This window comes from Rhinolophus ferrumequinum, chromosome 2 (assembly GCF_004115265.2).
Source record: "Rhinolophus ferrumequinum isolate MPI-CBG mRhiFer1 chromosome 2, mRhiFer1_v1.p, whole genome shotgun sequence".
NCBI lineage: Eukaryota > Metazoa > Chordata > Mammalia > Chiroptera > Rhinolophidae > Rhinolophus > Rhinolophus ferrumequinum.
The window spans coordinates 75,583,704-75,604,586 of NC_046285.1; the positions used below are offsets into that span (position 1 = coordinate 75,583,704).

The 20,883-nt window shown below is 32.0% G+C and overlaps 1 protein-coding gene across 1 annotated transcript in view; it reads left to right on the top strand.

The window, feature by feature from the left end:
* Positions 1-8,413: 8,413 nt before the first annotated feature.
* The window catches only part of BCHE (butyrylcholinesterase), a 52,778-nt gene continuing 40,308 nt past the window's right edge, over positions 8,414-20,883 (top strand). Inside the window, exons 1-2 of the mRNA XM_033121304.1 lie at positions 8,414-8,565; positions 14,304-15,825. Of these exons, the coding sequence (XP_032977195.1) occupies positions 14,312-15,825 (1,514 nt within the window). The 5' untranslated portion in view covers positions 8,414-8,565; positions 14,304-14,311. The remainder of the gene's footprint in view (positions 8,566-14,303; positions 15,826-20,883) is intronic.

Sequence of the window (20,883 nt, forward strand, 5' to 3'; positions counted from 1 at the left end):
TCACAGTTGGCATAACCTACCTTGGGAATGTGCGTGACTAGTTCAAGAACATCGTCCTGAATTTCATATTCCAGATCTTCTATTTCATTCCTTAGATGAAAGGGACATATCTAACCACCAAATAAATTGCTTCATCGAGTGTATCCAGCTGGAATAGAACCAGTCCAGCTGGAACGGAACCTTAAGGAAAAGTACTGACAAATCCCTGTAGTAGATAACCTACTACAGCAGATGAATGGTTTCTGAAGATAGTCCCAGTGATGAGAAACATTTCTTGTGTTAAAAGCATACTTTCTCTTTCTAACAATGAAACTCTTAGAGAAATAGGTACGCTATACATTTAAATTGGTTTCAAGAAAAATTTTTATATAGTCATGTATACATTCAAAAAACTACCAAATGTTATACAGTACTTACTATGTGCCAAGGAATTTGCAAGGTGCTCTGAATAAAAAACGACAAAAGATGTCCATTTGATAAACTCAAACACAAGCAGGTAACACAAGAAAATTAACATTTAAAAACCTGTGGTAAGACATTTACTCTAAAAGCACTCTCCTCTTTTGTCTCTGACCACTTATCCTAGCTTATTCAAGTGTTTGAAAGTAGTAATCATTTTGCTAATTCTGATACAAATTTACATACGCTTATACATCCATGGTTTTAACAGTTACAGTATAAAAATAAGTTAGATATGTATATCTATTTGTAAAAGAAGACTTTGTAAAGTCTCAAGTAGGTCACTATTTCAAGTCATGTTTCTTGGAATCTGTAGCACTAATCTATGTCTTAGGTCATGTTGATCATGTAAACAGAACCAGAAATCTGACATCAGAAGAATGATTATACAGAGAAGGACAAAAGTGCCATCTGATGGTTTTACGGAGGAAACCAAAGGTAGAACCATTACTTGGAGGCAGCAAATTATCTTAATATAAGTTTTCTCACGGCCAGTAAAATAATCTTCTCCATATTTAAGAATATAACCTGAATAAATTTCTTTTGTATATTTAAACCTTTCTGTGTATGTGATCACCAAATATGAACAGACTGAAAAACAAGATACAGATTGTACTAAAACACAGCAAGATTAATTATTAATTACCTGATTATATTTAGTAACTGCAGTAATGCGCTGGCAATCCAGTGCTTAGCTAAATGTCAGATTTTTTGGCAATAGATTCATAATCTAGTTGCAAACCATGTGAATCTCAGCAGTTCACAATTTCCACATTGTGGCTTTTGACTAAATTTCTCCTTACTTTCCCCAAAAAAAGATTTAAATTTTGGCCTTTGCAAAGTCATCTTGGAGTAATAAAAATAAAGTCTGAAAGAAAAAGTGGCATCCGGAAATGTTTCAAAGATGATAAAGGGGAAAAAACTTAGAAGACAGAAGATTGTCAGGGGATAAAAATACTGAGGAGAGATTACCCTGGAAACGAAAGCAAGACACTGGTAGAGAAGGGGCTACAGGTTGCTCTTTTTTAATGCTTGTCTCAGAAGTCACTGTATGACTCCAAAATGTGCTCTTATAATGATCAAAATTATTTCATAAGAAGCTTATTTTTTATTTAAACATGTTATATGCAAATTAGGAAACATTTTACATTATAGAAATGGAGGCGAAAAGCAAAATGTTATAGTTTTCTAACTCATAAATATAATAGTGTAACTATTTTATTTTATACTACATATATCTCTTTACCATTTTAGGCCCAGTTCTAAATATTTTTGCGTGCACATGCACACACACACACACACACTTGCTTCAAATAATTGAAAAGCAATGTTCATCTCTACTAATAAATCTGAGGATTCTCAGGAGGGATTTAGACCTCACCACAAACACTGTGCCTTCCTAAAAGTCATTCCTTTGCGTGTAACTCCCAACATTTCTACTCTTTAGAGTGGCTCCCTGCATCACTCCCTTCTCTTTAAATTGTATTTGCCTCTCACCTATTTCCTCGCCCCACCCTAAAATCTCTTTACAACAGCTTCTGCAAACTGCAGCTTCTCTTTTTACTGTCCTTAACTTCTTTTGCCATAAAGTTTATCTCATGTCAATAATATCAAACTTTTGTCTAGTCTCAATTCTCTAAAACAATTAATACAAGGTAAAGAATCTTGTTAGATTATCTGAGCATGAGGTGCAGGGTGGAATTTTTAACTTCTTTCTTTGAATTTTACTTTCTACAAGTGTATATATAAATAATGATTACAGAAACAGTACATTTGTAGTGCAGAAAATCAGAAAATCAGGCAAGCATTTAGACTTATTTTATATACACACTATACATCAATAACCACCATTCATATCTTAATAATAACCGCAATGCATATCTTTCCAAATCTTACTCTTTGTTTGAGTATGTGTCTGTATGTGCATATTACAATGGGATAATATTTCTCATAATGTTCTTCAACCCACTTCTTTCATTCAAGAATTTTCACCACTGTTATTCTCATCTAATCTAATACTCCCAAATTAGTCAGATTTCCAAAATTGACCCCCAAAATATCCTTTCTGATATTCAAATACGTTTCTAGTCTGCACCATGCACTGCATCTTACCATGTCCCTTACATGTTGTCCAGTAGTGCACAGAAACTTTCTTCACTGTTTTGTTGAAACGACCAGGCCTGAATGTCTCTCTTTTAGGAGTTGCCTGGTTACTTCATTGTGATATAATTTATTTTGTTCATTTATTTTCTTTATTTCATATAAAATGCAAGTTGTATCTCAAAGTTTAACAATAAAAGATTCAATTAATTTTTTTAAAGTAGATAAGGTTATGTGTGTGCCCAATAATCTATTGATCCCACTCTCCATGATGCTCAATTTGAGCTTCTGCTTAAGTTATGAAATTCTGAAGGTAATCTGTGTGGTTTCTCAGGGCTATTAAACATCCAGTTCTCCATCAGTCATGCACGTAATAATTTTCATACCAATTGTTAATTCTTGCCTGACTCAATATTTTCATCAAGGTTTGTGAAATTTTTGTTTCTAATATATTATTCCTTCTACTTGTATTACGTAGTTGTCTTTATTCTTTAAGTTGGAGTTGTTCCTCAATAACAGGGCTAATTTTGTATTCTATTTATCAGACTGCTTATTGAATTCATTCATATCTACAGCTAGAGAACAGGTGGATTTCCATAGATCTTACAGGAGTGTTTATAGATAAAGGAGAAGTATTTCTGCAAATAATACTGAAATAGTTCAAGAAAGAAGTAATAAGTACATATATATATACTTGCATATATTATCATATGCATATGTATGAAGAAAGAAAGAATGATTGAAAATGAGTCAAAATATTAACACATAGTAAATCTGGGTAAAGGTATACGAGAGTTTTTTATAATGTTTTGAAACTTTTCTATAAATTTGAAATTATATCTAAATAAAAAATTACATTATCAGAAACTAATAAACACATGAAAATATGGATGATCACAGTAATAAGCTAATGAATTAAAGTCATATTTTATCAAGTTAAATGAAAAAAATTGGAAAATATACAATAATCAATTGTCTTTAGAGAATAAAGGAGACACACATTTTCTTAGATTGCCGGTGAGAGTATAAATTGATCATAGTTTATGGAGGTAGTTGGTCATATATGTCTTCGTCATAAAAATCTATATATCTTTTGAAGAATTTTGATTTAAGTAATTATTCCATGAAAAGTAAGCAATAAGTAAAAATATTACAATTGTTATGTCCCATTTTATATTACTATTTCCATGACACATTTAAAATAATCTACCTTTACAATAAACGTGAGTTAGATAAAGTATAGAACATCCACAAAACCAATTAATATACAGGCAATAAAGTTAAAGAAAATGATTTGATAGCATCGATTATATAAAAGTAGACTACAAAATATTATATTTGACACTATTCCAAATTAGCTTAAAGGAAAGGTATAATTGCACAAGAGTAAATAGGAGAAAAAAGATTATCCATATACATGATAGAATAACAATTTCCTGAGGAACCAGGCCCCAGGGCTCTGCTTCTTAGAGTGTGCGGTCTGTGAACTTCCAGAATTAGTCTCACATAGGAGGTTAGTTTAAAAGCTCCCACCCCACCAGGTGGCTCCGTTGGTTAGAGTGCAAGCTCTCAACAACAAGGTTGCTCTGGTTCAATTCCCCCATGGGATAGTGGGCTGCATCCCCTGCAACTAAAGATTGAAAACAGTGACTGGACTTGGGGCTGAGTTGCACCCTCCACAACTAGATTGAAGGACAATGACTTGGGAGTTGATGGGCCCTGGAGAAACACACTGTTCCCCAATATTCCCCAATAAAATTAAAAAAAAAAAAGATCTTAAAAAAAAAACAAAAAAACAAAAAAACTCCCACCCCAGATCTACAAAAGCCAAAGTTCAAGGATGTGGTCCAGAAATCTGGATTATTAAAGAACACTTGGATTAATTCTGGAGCATACTAATGTACAATTTTTCTAAGAGTAGAACTCCAAGATTGATCAAGGGTTTGGCAAGAATTAAGTTAAGCCAATTCATTAAATTAGATTTAAACAAAGAAGGGTGCTGCTTCCCTGTCTCTCTTTTTTCACATTAAAAAAGCAAAATGATCAGTGATTGCCAGGGTTGGGGGTGGGGAGAGAGGGGTAAATTCATAGAGTGCAAAGGAGTTTTAGGGCAGTGAAAATAGTCTATGTGATATTATAATTGTGGATGCATGTTGTTATACATTTATCCAAAGCCATAGGACATACGACATCAAGAATGGGCCTTGATGTAAACTGTGGATTTGGGATAATAACGACATGTCAGTGTAGGTTCATGGATTGTAGCAAATGTGCCACTCGTGGTCGAATGTTGATAGAGGGGGTGGCTGTGCTGTGTGAGGGAAGGGAGAATATGGGAAATTTGTACTTTCTGGTCAATTTTGCTGTGAACCTAAAATGATTCCAAAGTTAAGTTTATTAAAAATTGACTTTAAAATATATATTCAAAAAAAGTAAATTTGCCCTTCTTTCTATGCAGGTTCAGAGTTTATTTTTTTACTTTGAGTCACCTGCCTTTGTAACTGATGAAATTAGGTTTGGTGCCACATTTCCTTAAAAGTTGTGGCTTTTCCTTGATTTTATTATCTTCTTAGAGTCTAGTGTCTAGTGTCCTACAATCAAGCCAAATTGCTGGTGTCTTTAATAAAACTCTTTCCAGACCCCTTTTCATGATCTACCTGTATACCTGTATAAAAAGCACAGGGCTACTTCACACTCCCCATCATTCACTCTCCCTTAACTTCTAAAAGATCTTTTTTCATCTCTTATTGATACCACTGCCTGCAGGCAATTCCATATTAGCTGCCACCATACTATTAAGGAATTTTTTTTTTTGCCTGCAGGGCTCAGCCCATTTCTAATATCTGTCAAGAAATCTACCTGTAAACACCTGCCACATCCATATTTGAAAGTCCAGTCTCTTAGCTCCAGAGACTTTTTCAGATTTATTCTGATGAAGAACATTTCTCTCTTTTTACAGGAATTGTTGAAAATGTATTCTTATTCAACAGTTACGAAGGATATCAGAAGATTGCAAAAACAAACAAACAAACAAAACTACTTTGTACTAGACCTATTGAATTATTCTACTTCTGGGAAAACATATTAACAAAGCTAACAGTTGCACCTAAAATTATTATTGTCATCATATAAGTAACAAGTGATGCAATAAATTATGGTATACTTATTGATAATATATCATTCTCTCATTCAAATATTTTAATAAATTTAGTATCATGAAAAGAATATAAAACACAGGAAACAAAATTATAACTTATGTGACTATTGCTATATACTTGTATAACTCTGTAACTATGTATGAGAGTAAAAAAAAAAACTAGAATGGAATACATCAAATAAACTTTTCAATCTCTGTAAAATGTGGGAATACAGTTTTTTGTAATCCATATTCTTTAGAGAAGGCAATACTCTTGTAAAAAATAAAAAAATAAAAGAAAGTATTAATAAAAGATTACAGCATTTTCATGGCATCAGTATGCCTAAGGAAGGCTCATGTATAATACCGGATTGGTATTTCCTACACTGTCTCAAATTTCCTTAATGCTGCTATCTAGAAAACAACCTGCCAAGTGGTAACAAAGTTACAACATAATCTTTAAAGTAAAAAGCCACTGTAATAGGCTAACTGCAAATGGTCATAGTCAAGACCATCACAGTTGTCTGGCCCAGCTTCAACATACACAGTTACGAAATCTGAGCAGTGTTTAATCTGTGTCATAGTGGCGTGATATTTCAGCAATGTCACTTACAAGGCATACTCAACATTCAATAGCATGATCATTAACGATCAGGATCTCAGGTAACAAACTAGCACTTGCCCAGTAACCCTGAAACAAGACTCACTGAGCGTGACCTACATACTTAAACTGGATATGTGTGAAAAAAATGATGACATCACAGAAGAAAACAGCAGCTGTATGGTCAGCCACAGAAGAAGAAACCTTCAAATAAAAAAGGAAGGAGAAATGCACTGAAATAATGCATCAAATAATATGGGTCAGACGAGAAATCATGTGAGAAAATGAACTAAAGGGGCAGTAGCTAAAGCAAAACTATTGAGCAGAGGAAACATTGTCGGGTTTTGTAATCAATTGATGTTTTTAGCCAGTTGAAATATGTGTTAAAAATAAAAATCTGCTTGAATGGATCGTGTTATTGTTTAACTTTCAGTTTAAAGATGAAAATGAAATATGTGTATACACGTGATATGTTTTACATAGTGGAAAGTAGATTAATGGAGCTTACAAAATGCTCTGTTTAATTCTGTAACATCTAATGCATCCCTCAACAATTGCAGGATTTGAGATGAGAATAAGACCAAGCAAATGCTGGCATAGAAAGTAACGCAGTAGAGCTGTGTTGGAGAGAAAAATTTTGACACTTGGATAAAAAAATCACATATATTAAACCAATGAACTCTCCTTCATGTGGGCCATGAGAATAACTACATTTTAAACAAAAATGCCATCTCTTTACAAACCATTGCATAATTGTCAGTGAACTACCTTTACAAAAAAAGTTTCCTCCTTTTAGATAGACCACATATTCTGTAAACTTTGTGTAACTATGTTTCAAATACCTTACCGATCATTGTGATTGTGATGTTTATTATCTAATAAATAACTCCTAAGTAACACTTTTCCCAGAAAAGGTACTTTTAAAAGATCAAAATGGCTATTGTATTGGAAACAGTTGACATGAAATAACATCAGACAAATCTAGGTTAAAATTTTGATTCCAATAGCTTCTAATGATAGGATATATAGCAAGATTCTGATCTTTATATATTCTGATCATTATCTGAAATTGTGCTTAATAATACTTAACTCAAATATTTTTTGGAGTAAAGTAAAATAATTTATGTAAGCTGTCAATTACAATGACTGGCACAAGGTCGTATAGATTAAAAAATGACAGTTCTTATATTGCATGTTTGAAATTTTAAACAATATTGAAAAGCAAAAATGGGCTGACCTACCATTACTTGCCTACTTGTTAGTTAATAGTGATCCCCAAGTTGAGAGATTTAAAAATGAAAGCAATCATTTGCAAAAGCTAAAGAAATAAGTGCTTTGAGAAATCAGGCATTAAACAGTTCATTCTTTTTGTTTTCGTTTTCCCAAATATCTAATTGAAAGAAGATAAGCCTGAGACACATAAATGCATCCTGGAGGGCTTGCAAATCATCTGACAAATTGTCTTTTCTATAGAGTTTGGTGAAGATTGTTCTTTGTATTTTCCTTGTCTTGACTAGAAAATCGTGGCTTCTCATTACACTGACTGCCTGCAGGGCCCCTGAATAGGAAATGACCAACGCTGAGATTTATATGACTTAAATAAATCTGGGGGCTTGGGGGTTATGAGGGAGGGGGGATGAAAGGACATACATATCAGAGACATGCATCCAGTTAATATAACTAATCTTTTGATTTCCACCCCTTTATCTACAGAGTAATTATTTTGTTTCCTGTTATCTTTCTCATTCCTTTATAACTACATTAGCACAGAACATTAGCACAGATTGAAGTTACAAAGATTTCAATAACAGCATTTATTTAGAGCAATGTGTACATCTTTAAACCTTAAAACAAGCATAAGAAAAAGATATTCAATAAAAGAGGGTAAAATATTTAAAATTCTGGTAGTTAGAAAAATGTACATTTTCTGTTCAGTTTGCGCTTCTGTTAAAGTAGCTTCTGTTTCTTTTTTAATTCACTTAGATGAGCGCCTGCAATCTTGAAGCCTGAATCCGGCGATACTTTTGTAAATGAATCACTATTGCATTCATACCATTAGCCTCTGAACAGATGTCAGAAAGTAAAGATTGGCTGCTTCTAGAGCAAGTTGCTGCTGCCAACTCTCGCGAGCTTTGTCAGTAACAGTTGATTGTAATGTCAGTGCAGTCCAATTTACAGGCTGGAGCAGCAGCTGCATACTGCATTTCCCTGAAGTATTACATGATTTCCACTCCTTGAAAACTTTATCATCTTTGTTGCAGTGGGTCAGGTAAGTTGCTCTGCATTTACATCTTCGTATAGAGATGCAAGTTACTGTGAAGCTCATTCTGTAGGCTTGTGATCCCTTCACGTGTTTGCTATATCCCTTTGGTGCTCTGTGGGGGACAGTCATTGCAAATGGGACAGATGAAACAAGTGAACAGGGACATGCATCAAATCTAACTATTATTCAGGAAACACAGACTGAATACATTTAACTGCTGAGAAAATGAATTTATTTAACTTTGTATAAAAGATCATAGCACTTGTGGAGTCAGTGTTATGTATGTTCTTAGCGCATTCATGAAAGGAAAACATTTTATGCTTTTTGCCCTTCAAAGCACTGGTTAGTGAATTTCTCCTTAAAAGAGTAACAGAAGTGGTCTTGACCAGTTTTACTCTTTTTTGTTGTTTTGTTTTTTAAGTTGCACCAAATGAATAATTCTCTTATTTTCTGGCTTGCAAGGGTACATTTCTTAGTCAATATTTTGCCATCTGAAATTTTAACATCAATTGGAAAAGTTTTAACTTTTTTTTAATATAAAAGGAAAACATTTTTCCCAATTAGATTTATACCTTTTGTCCCCTTTGGCCTGTTTGTCCTCTTTCTTTTAATATGTATGTAAATTATAGCAAAATATTTTACATTTACTGTTATTTTTATTATTATAGAAATTATAAGCAAAGATAAACTTCTGCTCATCTTATAATCTTGTAAACGTATCTTTATTTTGATGTCATCAATTCTTGTTTAACCAGAAGATTAAGTATTAACTATAAAATGTATGAACGATTAAAAGTAAACTAAATGTAAATAAAACTATTTCATTGTTTATCATTTCTATTCGTATTTTTTTAATTTTTAGAGTATGCCTTTCAAATTTTTATGAATATATTGCATGCTAATAAGCTCAATTAGGAGTTACTATCACTAGTCTGTATAACACCTTCCATAATATAATCTCATAATTATGATAAATATATATTCATATTTCACCTACTTTATTTAAGGTGACTGAGAGCTTTAGAGAGTGGCTTTATACTTTAAATGAAAATGATTAGAATTCTCTGTGACTTTGAAATAAGATGGGTTTTTGGATGCCAAGTAAAATTTCTAATTGGATTTGCAAAATTCTGTTTTATTTTCCTAGATTTATTGTTACTATTTTCCTAGATTTGTTGTTATTATTGTTTGTTTTTAATGCCTGCTTCTTTAATTGTTAGAAAATATTTGGGTTCTGCTGCACATTTCAGTTTCTAAGATATAATCTAATATCTTATCAAGTGACATCCTATTTACAATTTAGGTTGTGCTTCGATTAATTTCTTGGTAACAATTGATAATACATGTTTAAATTGTATGTTGTCTTCATTTGAATGCTTTCAGGCCAAAATGTGTTCATTCTTTTAAAAACTGAGTTGTCCCAGATTTACAGAATTATAACTGAATAGATGTCAACATGAGAACAGATTCAAATTTCTAAAAAGACCCAAGATATCTCTTTAATATTAAATATTCAAATCATTCACATAATAAAAAGTTTGTGAATGTACTTCCTGATTGAAGACCGATACAGACCTTGTTTCTCATACCTAATACAGTGTCTTCTATCTGCACACATCCTTTTAGTTCCTAATGAAGGGCCTCTGAAAGGCAGTTATATAGCCTATTTATAAACAGACTTCCTCAATTCCCCACTTCACTTAGCCTGCAACAAAACAGGCTTTTTTAGGTTTGGTATAAAGGCTTAGTTGTTTTAATTTGACCAAATACATGTTAGTGATGCTTGTGCTAGATCATATTATCTAGACAGCTCTTTTCCCACCATTTTAAGAACCAGTATTTTTCTATAGAAACATACATTAAACTTTTTAAAATATAGGAAAATTACTCTACATTCAGAGAAAACTATTATCAATATTTGCTTGACCATTCTTGAAGAAGTCCTTAGCTGGCAAGTTATTTTGAAAACCTGGTTGATACCCAATTATGGCAAATATATGGTAAATAAATAGCTCCTTATTTCAATCATTTTATTACACCCATCCATATTTTATAGTGTAGCATTATAATTTCTTATCAAGGAATTTTGATACTACTTTCAAAATGAAATTAAAATGCAAAATGAAAGAAATGATTATTTTCCTTTTTTATTATGAAAGTTATATTTTTAAAAGTTTAGAATAGTTTCCCCAAATCGCCAGATTTTTATACCCTGGAGTATTTATTAAATTTGGAACAGTATAGTATTCATTGTCTTTTAGGTTTTTGCCCCGTCACACTCCCATCATTCATTTCTTCTTCAATTCCAAACAAAAACTCATGCCCCTCTTTGAAACGTTAAACATTATGACACTAAGGTAATTGATCTAAATTCAGATTTTACTGGGCATGAAAATTTACCCCATTTTTTATGTTAAACATGTTATGTGTTCTCAGTGTTTAAATTGTTTATTTAATGTGACACTAGTCATTTTGCACCAGAATTAATAAGGAAAAACAATGTTTTATTTAATATTTTAATTATTAATAAATATTTAGAGATATAGACTAACATGTTCTTAGTCGCTTTTAATTATTTCTCTTTCGATTGTTTATTCCTGTGATGACATATATTAAAAATATAAACCTCTCTTAATGGTAAAACTAGACAGCTACATGTTAGTATGGAGAATACCAGATTATGAAAAGGACAAAATAATGCTTATTTAAATAACGTACTGCAGCTAAATATAAATATATTAGCCTATACCAACAATAAGTACGTGGATGAATGCATATTTTAGTATTAAAGTCTAGATTTAATAATATGGTACATAACACTCTCCAACAGGTAGCCTGAAGGTGCGTTGAAATTATATATACTATTCTTGTAATGGACACATTCTTACAATGACTTTTTGAATGTTACTAATTACATTACTTATAAGGTGGTGACTCATAGATATTATTGTTGAAGCAGCAATATTATTTATATAAATCATATTAAATAAAATTAAGATCTACTCAGTACAAAATATAAATAAAATACAAGAAGTAACTATGTAAATCAAACTAAGTGAAATAGGAGTATTACAAACTTTTGGGTGTAATAGTAGCTGTTTTTTTTGTATGTGCAGTGAAAATTATTACGTGTATTAATTACATACAAAATAAAAATCATTTGGTTATACAAGTAATTGTACTTACTGTGAAATAAAATTAATAAACTGTAGAACAAGAGTTTGAAAATTATCAGACTAAAAATTCTTAAATTTTGATGTTTGGTTTATAAACACAGAATAATATTTATATAAAACCAAGAAAAAAAAACAGTCAATTTTGATGCTAGACTCAGAAGAACATTGATTGAGTTAAGGCAAAGGGAGAAATGAATTCCAGAGATGCTGTGATTAATTGGTTGAAATGCAGTTTAGAGTAAACCAGTTTTGTATCTTAATTCCTTTTGCTTTCAAAAGAAGGGGAAAAAAAAAAAAGCATCACAGCGCTTTGTTCTTCTCCAAATGCTCTCCTCAATTTATTTAAAAGCAAGAACTTAGAAATTATCAGAAGGAAAAAAAAAAAATTGTAGTAGTAGTGACTCTAAAACTCTTGAACTGTCAGAAATATAAAATTTAATTAGTGTCAAGTCTATAGAAAACTTCATATTATTACATTTTATTTATCGCTATTTATCGCTAACAAATTACATTTATTATAATTATAATACCTAAATATAGTGTAAAAATAGTATTGAAATATTATATACTTCAATAACATAAAATGTTGGTCTTAGCACAAATTAAATTGTACCAATATTGAGAACTTAAAATATATATATTGTTTGATTTTTGAAATCCTTATTATAACAATCACTTATATGTAAATATATGCATATACACATGGATATCAACAGAATTAGATATAGATGCATAGATATAGACATAGCCATAGGCATAGACAAAGATAGAAACAGAGATGAGAGAGAGAGAGACTATAGGACTGGGCACTGAACAAAATACCATATTCAATGGATTAGTTTATTTAGATATTTTGGGGGATCAAAAATACTTGTTGATCACTAGTTATCCTACGAGCTGTGGTGATGAAGCTGATTTTAAATATGAGTATCCTAGATCTGGGACAGGTATCAGAATAGGGCCTTATTATCTGTCTTCTAAGACAATCTAAATTAAAATATAATAATAATAATAATAATAATAATAATAATAATAATAATAATAATAATAGAAATTCTTAATACTTGGAAGATTAGCTTCTTAGACACATAGGTTAGATTTATCATTACAGTGTCAAAAAGTAGTGAAGAGAAGACTTTGTCTATTTATGGACCTTTGTTATGTGGATGAGTTCTGTGTTTGTATCTGAAAATTTGAATCCAGTTTTCTTTCAGCTGTATAAAGGTGGTAGTATTTTTAAATTATATTTGCATTACATTTTCCTGTTTCTCTTTGTCACATGGAGTTTCAGAATCTGATTTTTAAAATTATTCTATTTTTTAAAAACTCAAGATTGCATTATGAGTTTTTAATAAAACTTTGATCTCCCCAAATGGTCTCTTCATATCATCAAATACATATTATTTAGTAAAATGCCAAATAGTTATGATTTTGTAGGTCTCAAAGATTACTTTTGTTTCCCCCACTTTTCCCAGTTATTTCTCAGCTTTAGTCCTCTTATTTCACTCATTTTGTCTTCTATCGAATACATGACCATGTTAACACATTTAACCTCACTAGTTGTGCATACTTTAATCAATTAACAAACTAACAGATGTGCAGAAAATAATCCCTTAGTGTTAAAATTCCTTTTAAGTCAGTATCTCCTCCCACATATTGTATTACTACTAGCCACGGTTGTCTCCATTGATATTGTAATTCTGGTAGAGAAGCCCTTCATGGTTATTAAATTTCTGAGAAATTTTCTGGTATATATCCGTAGCCCTCTCTTTCCAATTTTTCCCATAGGCCTCGATAGTGGTAGCAGATTTATTAGTTTTCATAATTTGTGGGATGAAATGTAACTATTACATTTTTTGTTATTTAATTTGCAATGAATATATTTTCCAAAACCTGTTCTGGCCATAGACTGAGTGTATAGAGGAAGAAACCACTAGGCAAAAAGGACCACAGAAAGGACCATGGAAACAAAAAAAGACAATAATAGAAATCTAACGATCCTTAAAGGTTCTTAACCTACTTCACAGTTCCATCAAGAGCCAGCCACCTGTGATTAAAGCTGTATATATTTCAAAGCACACATGATCTTGTATTTCCTCCACTAACCAAGATAAAATTATATCTGCATAAGGAGACTACCACTTATACTACTGATGGTGGAGCTATGTATGGTAGAGAAGCATATCTATATCTATATCTATATCTATGTCTATATCTATGTCTATATCTATCTATCATCTATCTATCATCTATCTATCTATCTATCTACTATGTGTGGGACAAACTTCCTCTTTAAAATACTAAATCTTCCTTACAGAGGTTCGATAATGAGTTTTTCCAAAGTGAAATAATTTCTACTTTTCCATTCCACTTATTTATTTTCAAAACTGACACTGAAATGTCTCCACCCATTTTTTTTAACATAAGCTTTTATAGTGGTAGCAGATTTATTAGTTTTCCCCATTTGTAGGATTAATAAGAACTACTGTATTTTAGTTAATTATCATCAATAAAATGCAATGTTAGATGCATGAGGCTGTTAAAACTTCCTACTTACTTCTCTTTCAGAAACCAGTATGGAGAGCAAAGTTCCAATCATATGCACCCAATGTCTTTTGAGGTTTCTTTTGCTCTGGGTGCTTATTGGGAAGTCAGACACTGAAGAAGACATTGTCATTACAACCAAGAATGGTAAAGTCAGAGGGATGAACTTGCCAGTTCTTGGTGGCACAGTAATAGCCTTTCTTGGAATTCCCTATGCACAGCCACCTCTTGGTAGACTTCGTTTCAAAAAACCACAATCCTTAAGCAAGTGGTCCAATATTTGGAACGCCACAAAATATGCAAATTCTTGCTATCAGAACACAGATCAAAGTTTTCCAGGCTTCCTTGGATCAGAGATGTGGAATCCAAATACCGACCTCAGTGAAGACTGTTTATATCTGAATGTGTGGATTCCAGCACCTAAACCAAAAAACGCTACTGTAATGATATGGATCTATGGTGGTGGTTTTCAAACTGGAACAGCATCTTTACATGTTTATGATGGCAAGTTTCTGGCACGAGTTGAAAGAGTTATTGTAGTTTCAATGAACTATAGGGTGGGTGCCCTAGGATTCTTAGCTTTACCAGGAAATCCGGAGGCACCAGGGAACGTGGGCTTGTTTGACCAACAGTTGGCACTTCAGTGGGTCCAAAAAAATATAGCAGCCTTCGGTGGAAATCCTAAAAGTGTAACTCTCTTTGGAGAAAGTGCAGGAGCAGTTTCAGTTAGCCTTCATTTACTTTCTCCTCGAAGCCACCCATTGTTTACTAGAGCCATTCTGCAAAGTGGATCTTCTAATGCTCCTTGGGCAGTAACATCTCTTTATGAAGCTAGGAATAGAACATTGACCTTAGCTAAATGTGTTGGTTGCTCTAGAGAAAATGAGATTGAGATCATCAAATGCCTTCAAAGTAAAGATCCCCAGGAAATTCTTCAGAATGAAGTAGTTGTTGTCCCTTATGAGACTCTTCTGTCAGTAAACTTTGGTCCAATTGTGGATGGCGATTTTCTCCCTGACACACCGGACACACTACTCCAACTTGGACAGTTCAAAAAAACCCAGATCTTGGTGGGTGTTAATAAAGATGAAGGGACAGCCTTTTTAGTATATGGCGCTCCTGGTTTCAGCAAAGATAACAACAGTATCATAACTAGAAAAGAATTTCAGGAAGGTTTAAAAATATTTTTTCCAGGAGTGAGTGACTTTGGAAGGGAATCGATCCTTTTCCATTACATGGATTGGTCCGATGATCAGAGAGTTGAGAATTACCGTGAGGCCCTGGATGATGTTGTCGGGGATTACAATATCATATGCCCTGCCTTGGAGTTCACAAAAAAGTTCTCAGATTTGGGAAATGCCTTTTTCTACTATTTTGAACACCGATCCTCCAAACTTCCTTGGCCAGAATGGATGGGAGTGATGCATGGTTATGAAATTGAATTTGTCTTTGGTTTACCTTTGGAAAGAAGAGTAAATTACACAAAAGCTGAAGAAATTTTGAGTAGATCCCTAATGAAACGCTGGGCAAATTTTGCAAAATATGGGTAAGTGCCAATTTTTGTAATTGTTCTTGTTTGGTTTTGTTTGTTTTGTTTTGCTTAGCTATGTTTGGTGTCTGGTGTAGACTTCGTTAAAGGACAGAAATGTTTTAAATATTTATTCTCTTTATACTTTACATTGGTTTTGTCTTTTACTATGTAGTGAATTTCAATTCTTTGCATCAGAGTCCTTAAAAGAAATCATCAAAGAACTGGTATGAAAAATATGTTCTAATTTTGCTTCCAAAATACTGCAAAGCACGTTAGCAATGTTAGAAAAAGCTGGGGTGAAAAAAAAATGTTTACCTTGAGAATTAAAATTACTGTGACCATGCTTTTTAACCTGAATATTTATAATGTTCACAGGTTTAGGAAAGTATAGAAATATATCTTCTCATTCTCTTAAGCTGAAGTACAGTAGTACATGATACTTGAAGAAACACATACCTGTTCATAGAAAGCAAAAGGCAAAATAGTGATGGATTTGACCCTCAGATTACCCAAAATACAGTGCATGCCATTTTATCAATTTTTTTTCCTTGATAGGATTGTCAGAGCTTTCAGGTGATGCATATTGGACAGGAGCTATTCATGTTTTGCAAAGTTGTTTTGCACTTGGGCTGTCATATGGCTGATATTATATAATCAGAGACTTTACAAAAGAACATGTGTTTCCCTCATATGTTACAAATAGTGTGATATTATGTCTGAAGAAAATAGTCTGTTGAAATATATTTTCCAATTTATATATTTTCTAAATATAAAAATGTATTTGTATAGAAAATAAGATTTGTTTATTTGAATAAATTAAAAAATAGAAATTTGGGCATCTGTTTTTAAAAGGAATGCTTACACAAACTCATAAATTGATGGATGCATTAACCCCGTCTGACATACTCTCTTTTCTAATTGAAAAGACTGTTGATAATTGTATGATTGCTTTCTGGTTTTCCTTTTCATCCTCCATTTGAAATTCATTGTACTCCATGTTGCTATATGTATTTTTCTACAAAGTACTTGTATGATATAATTCTCAAAATTTTTGATACTTACTCACTGTATATAAAGCTAAAATTCTTCCATCTGACAGTAAGAGGCTTCTGTAATCTTGCTGCGACCCGTACTCCCCAAGGACACCTGGCTGCTTGGTGCTTTGGCCAGTTATCTCATGAATGACAAAGATTAGGTAAAGCTTAGCTGTACCTTCAAGCCTTCTTTTTGCTCTGTGCCTATTTAGGACATCCACCCCTCTCCTTTGTAATGACACAAGTCCTGTTATTTTTTAAGGTCCTCAGCAACAAGTTTCTTCAAGCATATCTTTAATTCCTAGAGTTGTAATTGCTTCAGACTGCCTTGCATTCTCACAGAAGTTATTGACTGTACCTTCCCTGTAAGCTATCTTCCATTGTATCCTGAGTCTCCTAAACTAGATTGAACTAGTCTCTTGAAAGAGAAACTGTGGTTTTGTTGGATACTCATTAAAGTACTGACTTGGGTATATATAATACTATACAAATATTTAGCTAATGATTTAATGAGAACAGATCAAGGCTAGTATGAGTAACAAAGAATTTTTATAAGCTACGTGGCCTATTTTATTATCTGTAGTTGTGCAATACGTTGTGCCTTTTCAACATCAACTTAAATTTCTACTTAAGAAGGAGCATCTTATTTCTAGAGCTGCAGTAGAACTACTTATATTTCATTCTGTTCTCTTTTTAAAGGATATATCCATATTAAACATTTGAATATGTTTTAATTTTTTCATACAATTCTAGAGATTGTACATATTTTAAGGAGAAATATTTCTTAAAATTATTGACGCCTATAATTTTTAAAGGACTTCATATTTTGCATGTTGAAATCATCAAGGAATTTATATTTTTTCATTTCACAAAGGAGAATTCTGAAAATCAGTTGTGGTAAATGTCTTGTTTATGGCACTCAACGACAGAGAAAAGAAGAGAGTCTTTGACACCTAATAGAATAGATTGTTTAATCCTCGTCTACTTCTATGATTAATATATTTTAATGGGAAATAAATGAAGGTTGACATAATTTTAATTATAATGATCAATTCATATAAATGAAATTACAAACCAAAAGATTAAAGTAAACTTTTTAAGTAGTTTAGCCATAAGAAGATGTCATTTTAGAAGAGAGTTTCTTTAGAGTCCATATTTTCACAATTGAACAGAGACACATCATGTCTTGAGAGTTGACATGATGGCAAACATAATTTAATCTCCTGGTATGCATTATTTTTTTTTCAAAGCATACTTAAGAACAAATATAGAAGCTTAGAAAGTTAAGTAAACTCCAATGGAAACAAAGTTGGTAAGTGTTAAGTTTGAAATCTAACCACTTCTGTCTGACCACAAACATGATATTCTAACTCTGTAATTCTCAACCCAGGGAATAATGTCTGAAGATGTTTTTGACTCTCTTGGCTGGGAGTGTTGGTGCTGGTAGCAAGATAAAAGCCAGGGAAGCTGCTAAACATCTTATAATGCATAGGACAGCCCCCGCAACAAAGAATTATTCGTTCCAAATGTCAATAATGCAGAGATTGAGAAACTACAGGTTTCTACTTCCACATGACCCAAAAAGGACATGTTAAGAAAGTAAAAAAAGTAGAACTAGGAGTTGTAATTATCATTCAGGAAAATTAGTTTTCAAGTTCATGGTTCATGTGTTAATAAATTATTTTCCGTCTTAAATAATAAGTCAAACATATATTGTATTTTTCATTATGAGTAGGTTCAAAAAATTTTGAATTTTTCTTTGTGCTTTTTTTAAAATTTTGTCACTGAGTTGTTTAGTAGTCTGTTATTTAACTTCCAAATATTTGGATAATTTCTAGACATCTTGTTACGGATTTCCAATTTAAGCTGGTTCGAAAATAGACTATATGCTGTAAGATTTCCCTTTTGAAATATATTGAGAATTATTTTATAACCCAGGATATAATATATATATATATGGGATTATTTTATGTGTTCTTGAAAATAATTTTGTGTTCTTCAGTTGTTTGGCATGGTGTGTTCTATAACTATTTCATGATTGCTGAATCTTATGAATCTTACAGTATTCTTCCTAAAATTGTTCTCTCTCTTATTTCAAATACTAAAAGAGAGGTAGAAACATCTTCAGCTATAATTGTGGGTTTATTTATTTCTTCATTTAGATCTGCTAATTTTCTGTTTAGTAATTTATATCCATCCTATTAATTCCATACACATTTAGGACCATGTATTGCTGACTGTTTCATCATTATGAAATATCTTTTTGGCCAGAAATTGGCTTCGTCTAACATAAAGATAGACACATCAAGTTTCTCATGTCTATATGTACATAATATGTCATTCCATTTTTTATCCACCCAAAAAAAAAGATGTTTTTTAAAAATCTTTTCTTACCGTTGGTGTAATGAATCCATTTAACATTTAATGTAATTATCAATATGGTTTTTTAAGTCAACCATCTTGCTATTTTTTAATTCATCTTTCCTATTGCCCCTTCTCAGCTCTTTTTTCATTAATTGAGAATTTTTTTATTATTCCGCTCTATTTTTATACACGTTTTATTTTTCTTTTAATTTTTTTCTAGTGATTGCTTGAAGATTAACAATCGTTTCTTTAATGTAAAACAGTCTACCTAGAGTTAATATTGAACTGCTTTGCAGTTTGCAACTGACATTTCCCACTTTCTTCACAACTCATGTTTTCCCTTTTCTCTTTCACTCTCACTACTTCACAAATGTAAGAAACCAACAATATAGTTTCATGTATTCTTCTTCATGGTTTTCATATTGTTGTCACATGTTTAGGCAATGTATAATATAAAATCTCTCTTCAATATTGTTTTAAACAACCAGTTGTATTTATGTAAATTTATAAATAAAAAGAATAATAGTCTTTCATATTTACCCACATATCTAATGTTTCCAATGTTCTTTGTTCTTTCCTGAGGATTCTAGTTTTTATCTGGTATCATTCTCCTTCATGCTAAAGAACATGCTTTAAGCTTACTCATTTTGCAGATTGGCTAGTTACAAATTCTATCAGCTTTTTTATCTAAAAAAGCCTTTATTTTACCTCAATTGAAAGATATATTTTTTTTAATATAGAATTCCTAATTGATCTTGCTTTATTTTCATCAGTCTAAAGATTATATTCTTGTCTCTTCAGTTCTGAAGTAAAATGGGCCTTTATTCATATGATTTTCCCCCCTGCATACAATTCCTCCCCACCACCACCACCACCCAGTTGATATCAAAATTTTCTCTCTGTCTTTGGTTTTCAGTGGTTTGTCCATGATGTTTCTCAAATTTGATTTCTCATTTATTTGCTTGTTTATTTGGGTCTGGGGTTCACTAAAATTCTTCCTGTTTATTTGTAGTGTTACGTTTGAGATATTTGGGGTAATTATTTCATCAAATATTATTTCTGCCTCATTCTCATTCTCATCTCCCACGAAAACTCCAATTATACATACACAAGGCTGTGTAATATTTTTGCACAGCTCACTAAGGTTCTGTTCTCTTTTTCAGCTTTGCTTCTGTTTTTCAAATTAGATAATATTTGTGTTGATTTCTCTGCAAGCTCACTGACTCTTCTACCTTTTCCAATTTGTGATTTAACCCATCTGCTGAATTTTTTATTTCACTTATTTTAGTTTTCAGATTTAAAGTTTTCTTTCTTTATTTTTTTAGTAGTTTCATTTCATTTCTTTGCTAAGTGTTCCTCCCTGTTTCCTATTTAAGAAAATATTGTTCTTTAAGTTCTTGAACATATTTAAAATACCTTTAAGGTTTTGTGTGCTCATCTGATATCTGGTTCAGGGGTTTAGTCTCTATTTTCCTATTTCTTTGCGTGCCTAGCAATTTTAAAATTTATGGACAGTATTTAGTGGACGGTATGTAGCAGAAAGTCTGTATTAGTTTATCCTCCTCTGAAGAATGCGTGCTTCCACTCAAAATATGTTTCGTTTTACCAGGCAATTCAATTAAGAGATGTGTATAGACTTGAATTTGTCTTAAATGTTTTATAGTCTTGGTTTATA